Source organism: Trypanosoma rangeli (assembly GCF_003719475.1).
Source record: "Trypanosoma rangeli strain AM80 chromosome Unknown Tra_15.4_contig_00564, whole genome shotgun sequence".
NCBI classification, from domain to species: Eukaryota; Euglenozoa; class Kinetoplastea; order Trypanosomatida; family Trypanosomatidae; genus Trypanosoma; species Trypanosoma rangeli.
This window is the reverse complement of record NW_021706313.1, coordinates 1,627-8,483: the sequence shown is the minus strand read 5'-3', so window position 1 is coordinate 8,483 and position 6,857 is coordinate 1,627. Positions and strand designations below refer to the sequence as shown.

Sequence of the window (6,857 nt, the reverse complement as noted above, 5' to 3'; positions counted from 1 at the left end):
CTCCTCAAGGCCAGGCTCGCGGAAGTGCACGTGGCAGTCCACAAGGGCGGGCAGCTGGACGCATCTCATAGCTGCGCCGTGAATCCTCATCATAGTGTGTGCCTCGTGGTGCTCCCAGCCGGGTTAATTGCAAATGAACCCCACCCCCCTCCCGAACAGCCCACAGCGGCGGCAAAAGGTATTCTCTAATGGTGGTTCCCCGACACGACGCTGCCGCTCGCTCCCCCTCTCTCTTTATCACGTCCACTTCTCTCCCTATCGATATATATATATATTGAAGCCAGACGTTACCGCCTCGAGCGACGCTAGCTACAACCCACCCCGCAAGCACGCCAGATAGAAAGAAGAATGGGGGAGGAAAAGCAATGAAAACACAATATATATATATATATATATACATATATAAGGAAGAACTATGCGTCCGCATCTCACCTCCCTGGTCAAGATAACGGTCATCGTCGAGCTGCTTGCCTTTCTCTCTCGTTACGTTTTGAAAAAAAGTCAAACGCACAACACTTAAATAAAGAACATTTAAAAAAAAAGTAGCTTAACCCCATTTGTGCTCGCAGATATTCAAAGACAACAATCCCAAACTCCTTTCCTTTCTACTACCACCATACACAATCACGAAAACCTTACTCGCCTGTTGGTGGCACTGAAGTTATTCTTCATGCTGCAAAGTCGCGGATGGCACGACTGGAAAATGGCCACGCGTAACCGCTTTCTCTGCTTACATGCTCTGGAACCCATCAATTTCTTGCTTTGCATAAAAACCCCTTCTAAATATATTGTATTCCCAAAGTTACTAAAACAACTAAAGTTGAGTCTACTGTGCTTTGAGCGACCCTACTCAGCAGTGAATTGAGATCCAACCATATAAGCATCTTGTTGTTGTTTGTTTGTTTTAAAATATGTTCTACATCGACAATACTCGCTTCGCTTCCTCCCCTGTACCTTCCCCTTTTCGTGTATCTCTCTTGTTGGCCCACAGCCAGCAGTGTGCGTGTTACTCTGACTGCCTTCAAGAGCGCATGTACACGTTAACCAAACGGGCGTAATGCATGCGTTTGAAAGCGGATAAAATAGAAAAAGTAACCGCTCCAAACCCATATATAAAAATCCGCGGCCCCTCCCACACTCATCCCACTGACACCGACAACCCCAAGGAGGTGTCTTGATTAATTTAAAAAACCAAAGAAAGATAATAATAGTAACTTCTCCATTTTTGTTTTCCATTTCCCATTTTATCTCCCCCCACCACACACACACACCCACACACCCACACCCACACCCACCATCCCCCTTTCCCTTGCTTGCTTCTGGCTTCCTCAGTTTCCGGGTGCTCCATGTCACCATTGCACATCACTAAAGGAGCCGTTGCCGGGTTGAAAAACGTCCTCCAGCTCCTCCTCTGTTTGGAGTTGCGCCAGACGCTTCTTCGCTGGATTTGCCACCTGCGACATCTTCAGAAAGATGACGTCTCCCTGGTTCAGCTCCAACTCCACAACACCGCTCACTTCCTTCGTCAGGTAACGAATCGCCTCCAACGCGGACTGCGTGTGTCTCTCCAGCAGCCCATACGACGCCAATTGTTCGGACACGTGACTCGAGTACAAGCTAAACATGTCCGTGGTGCTGCGGTCGAAGCAGACGTCGTAAAGGAAGCGAAGACCCTTCGTAAGGAGTGTCATACCAGGCGTCTCGTAAATGGTTCCTTCGCGAGTGTGCACCAGCCCAATGCCATTGCGGCCGGCAATCTCATTGGCCATTTGTAGCGCCTGGAGCGGGGTCACCTCTGCACCATTTATATTAGTGCATCGAGCATTGCGGAAGGTGAGGGAACAAAACTCTGGCGTGGTAAGGCATTCATGCCTTGGTCGCACCATCCTTAGCACTGGAGCTAGCCTTCCATCACGTCGCTTATGCGTGATGCCACATACACTGCTGTGTAGCTCAACCGGCGCGCTCACGCCCTCTACTCCGTGCCTGCGCAGGAAGGAAACCTTGTGTGCATCACTGGGGAATTCTTCCAGCAGAGTCGAATCCCGCCATGGGTTGTAAACACCCATTTGGGGAAAAAAGGTATGAACATAGCGCTCAAAGTTCAAATCTTTACTTCCCCGGGAAGAGCTTTGTGCCACGACAGTCATTTGACGTCTTCGTATGGCCTGAAGCAAATATAACCCCATCACATGCAAGATTAGCTTGGACAAATGCCAGTAGTTCGTGTCCTCGCCAACCATAGCCATCACCATATCGAAGCCAAGTTCTGCCATCTCCGACCGTAGATCGACGAGTTCCACTGGTACGCCAATCGCGCGGAACTGTTCCGCAATTTCCTCGCTTTTGGCGGATACACCGCCAAGGCATGCGTGAAAGCATGTGAGTGCAATTTTCTCTTCCTTAAGGCGTATCGCAAGCACTTTACTATCATTCGTGGATGTAATACACAAACCGACCTTGTGGCGATGCAGCATAGTGTAGTTGTGATTTTCCATCTTGTGATAGATGCGCGGGACGTAGTGCCGGAAGGGTTCAATCTCAATCTCATTTGCATTAACGTCAAGGGAGTCACAGAACATTCGCACTACATTCGGCTCAGTCAGGAGAGAGTAATTGTAATCCACCGCAAGCCTCCGAATCCAATAGTCTGGGGTGGCCGTCTCCAGTGTGCATCGTCGAAGCATAAAATCTTGCCGTTTATCGCGTAGCTGAATGACAAGGTCAAATTTTTCCTTTGCAGCAACCGCCGCATCAAAGCTTGGGTTGCTGTCCTCGTGACGCTGCGTTAGGGTGGTGTGTGGAATGCCGTAATCGAGAAACACGCGTGCAGTTTGCCTCGAGGTGAAGACAGGAAATCGCTGTGCGATGCGCTCAAAGTAGGGGCACAGCTCCTCCGTAATGTTATCAACGTCGCAGCTGATAAAGACACCACGCTTCGGGTATCGGAAGTTCTGGCACAGCATTGCTTTTAGAAACACCTCCTTCTTGTCACGTCCGAAGACGCCAATCTCGCCTGTAGAGGCCATCTCCACCCCAAGAATGGGGTCAGCACCCGCAAGGCGATTAAAAGAGAACATGGATGCCTTGCATCCAATGTGCGTCATCTTGGCACGCTTAATCGGCACAAGTTGAGAGTCACCCTGCGAGAGAAAGGCCGACACCATCACAGCGGGAAATGAAATGCCGAGAGTCTTGGAAACAAACGGCACAGAGCGTGAGCTTCGAATGTTTGCCTCAATCACGCGCAGCTGTTTATCCTTCGTAAAAAGAAATTGAACATTCATGGGACCAATGACATCAAGCTCCTCCGCGATGCGTGTAGTAGCCTCGTAGATACGTTTCATGGTTTCCTTGTCAGTGTTCTGCGGCGGCAAAAACATTGTCGCGTCGCCCGAGTGCACACCGGCGTTCTCTACATGCTCGCAAATGGCATAGCAAAGTACTCGGCCATGGTGGGCGACGACGTCCACATCGTACTCCATCGCAGCCTCGTAGTACTTGCTAACAACAACAGGATGTTCCCCAGAGACGAGGGAAGCCTCTGCAAGGTAGCGGTCAATGTCGGCCTCACTCGCAATAACAGCCATCGCGGACCCGCTCAGAACATAACTCGGTCGCACCAAAGTAGGGAACCCAACACGATTGCAAAACTCATGCACCTGCTTTACACTTGTAGAAACAACCCACTCCGGCTGCGGCACACCAAGTTCGTCACACATTTTGGAAAATTTATGACGGTTTTCTGCCTTGTCTACATTGGCAGGGTCAGTCCCAAGAATTGGCAGACCATGCTGCTTCAGACGAAGTGCCATGTTTTGCACAATTTGACCACCAAGTGAGATGATGACGCCTTGGATTCGTTCCTTCAGTAGAATGTCAAGCACCGTCTCCTCCGAGACTTCCTCAAAGTAGAGTCGATCACATTCATCGTAGTCGGTAGAGACAGTCTCAGGGTTGTAGTTGATAAGAATAACCTTCTTTCCTAGACGACGCAGTTCGCGCGCGACAAGAACGCTGCCATAGTCAAACTCCACACTGTTGCCTATCCGGTAAACACCGCAGCCAAGGACCGCATACATACGCTCAGTGAATTCCACATCATCTTTGTGTGCGTTATAGCTGGTGTACAGATAACAGCACTGGGCAGCGGGGATCTCGCCTGCCACCGTATCAATTTGTTTAACCTTTGGGGCAATGTTCAATTCCATGCGTCGATTTCGTACATCGTCTGCTGTGCAACCAATGTATTTTGCAATCTGGAGATCACTAAAGCCATGCGCCTTCATGTTCAGCATGAAATCACGTGGCATGATTCCCAATTTTCCTTTATATAGGCTCGCCATTAAGTTTTGTAGCGCAACAAGACTTTGGAGCTTCTTGAGGAAAAATGGATTGATACGTGTCATCTCATAAATCGCCTCAACTGAAACTCCCTCGTGTAAGGCGCGGCAAATGGCAAAAATTCGGTCCGGTGTAGGAACCTTCATATTATGCATGTAATCCCACCCACCCTTCTTCGTCTCCAGTCTGAGAGGGACGTCAAAGCCAATGTGTGTCGGATCCGTCATACGCAGTGCCTTTTGCAGCGCCTCCTCGAAGGTGCGGCCAATCGCCATTACCTCTCCCACACTCTTCATCATGGATCCAATTTCCTGACTCACCATGTTGAACTTGGCAAGGTCCCAGCGCGGCATCTTGACAACAATGTAATCCAAGCTCGGTTCAAAGCACGCCATCGTCGTCTTGGTCACACCATTTGCAATTTCAAAGAGACCCTTGCCAAGCGCAATCTTTGCTGCAACGTGTGCGAGGGGGTATCCAGTTGCCTTGGACGCCAAGGCAGAGGAACGAGAAAGACGGGCATTGACCTCAATAACAACATAGCGGTGGGAGCTGGGGTCAAGACCGTACTGAATGTTGCACTCCCCCACAATACCGAGGTGACGAATGATTTTAATGGACGCACTTCGCAGCATGTGGTACTCGTCGTTGGTCAGGGTCTGAGAGGGAGCAACAACGACGGAGTCACCGGTATGAATGCCCATTGGATCAAAGTTCTCCATGTTACACACCGTGATACAGTTATCGTAGATGTCACGCACCACCTCATACTCAATTTCCTTCCATCCAGCCACGCTTTCCTCCAGCAGCACCTGCGGGGAAGCTGCGAGTGCCACGTCCACTTTATGACGTAATTCCTCTTCATTGTGTACAATACCGCTGCCCTGTCCACCAAGGCAGTAGGCCGCCCGCACCATTAGCGGAAACCCAATATCCTTTGACGCCTGTGCCGCACTCTCTACAGACGTCACAGCTGTAGATTTCGCCACATGTTCGTTAATCTGCAACAGTGCGTTACGGAACAGTTCTCGATCCTCCGTCACAGCGATCGTGGAGACAGGTGTACCAAGAACCTGGACATTGTGTTTTTTCAGGACTCCAAGTCGGTCCAATTCCAAGCCACAGTTTAACGCCGTTTGGCCTCCCCAAGCCAGCATAATCCCATCGGGTCGTTCTTTTTCAATGACACGTTCCACAGCTTCTGGAGTAACTGGCACAAAATAAATATTGTCTGCCATTTCATTGTCTGTTTGCACTGTCGCAATGTTTGGATTCACAAGCACAGTATCTATGCCTTCTTCACTCAACGCCTTGAGACACTGCGAACCACTGTAGTCAAACTCACCGGCCTGTGCAATAACAATGCCACCCGCACCCAATACAAGCACCTTTCTCGGTTGCGATTTGGAGGCTTCCTTCACTTTGGCTTTCTTCACATGTGTAATAAAGTCGCCAAAGAGATACTCAGTATCCTGTGGACCACAACGTCCCTCTGGATGAAACTGCACAGCCTCAAATGGTTTTGTACGATGACGTAAACCCTCATTGCTATCATCATTAGGGTTGTAAAAAAACTCTTCCCACTCATCCTGAGGGAGGGTCTTAAAGTCAACAGCAAACCCATGATTTTGTGTCGTAATGACGACATGACCATCGCGACGACATGTTGAAGGCTGATTTTGTCCACGGTGGCCGTACTTCATCTTGTATGTGGTGCCTCCAGCAGCAAGTGCCAAAATTTGATTTCCCATACATATACCAAAAATGGGTTTATCTTGTGTAAGAGCCCATCTAACATGTTCAATCGTTTTTGTGCACATCTGCGGGTTACCTGGACCATTGGAGATGAAAAGGCCATCGTACGTCTCCTTCGTAATGTCCCAGTCGTGTGGCACAACGACCAGGGTCACGTCATACTTTAGCAGGCATCGCAGTGAGTTGAGCTTTACACCCATATCAATAACCAGGATGACGAGAGTCCCATGCCCGTATGTACAGCGTGTCTTGGTACTGACCTCGGCCACCAAGTTGCGTGTATTGGGGTCCAAAAACGGAACGTCTGCGTTGTTGACAACAATTTTTCCCAGCGCCGTACCCATGTCACGCAATTTCAATACAATATGGCGTGTATCCACCATCATGAGACCTGGAATCTTGTTTCGCCGAAGCCACTGCCCAAGTGTCTCGTGCATCTGCCAGTGTGCCGGATCATCGCAGTACTCGGAGACCACCACCGCACTCACGTGGATTTTCCCGCCAAAACTTTCAAAATACTTCGTCACGCCAAAGTGATCGGTCTCAATGGGGGGAATGCCGTAGTTCCCGACCATTGGCGATGTTAGAACAAGGATTTGTCCCTGGAACGATGGGTCGGTGAGGGCCTCTGGGTACCCAACCATGCCGGTGGCAAAAACAACTTCGCCTGCCACGCTCTGCTCGTAACCGAACGAGTAGCCCTCGAAGCGTTCACCATCGTGCAAGACAAGCAACGCCTTTGTTTTCGGCACAGACAT

General features: G+C 49.8%; 1 protein-coding gene across 1 annotated transcript, besides 2 other annotated features; it reads right to left on the bottom strand.

Annotated features, from left to right (window-relative positions):
• Nucleotides 1-376: 376 nt before the first annotated feature.
• Nucleotides 377-405: a microsatellite.
• Nucleotides 406-1,255: 850 nt separating this feature from the next.
• Nucleotides 1,256-1,295: a microsatellite.
• Nucleotides 1,296-1,349: 54 nt separating this feature from the next.
• TraAM80_09350 (CAD protein) lies at nt 1,350-6,857 on the bottom strand (the record flags this gene model as incomplete). Its single annotated transcript, XM_029386040.1, has 1 exon — nt 1,350-6,857. The coding sequence occupies one exon, from the start codon at nt 6,855-6,857 to the stop codon at nt 1,350-1,352; it is 5,508 nt and encodes a 1,835-aa protein (XP_029234099.1).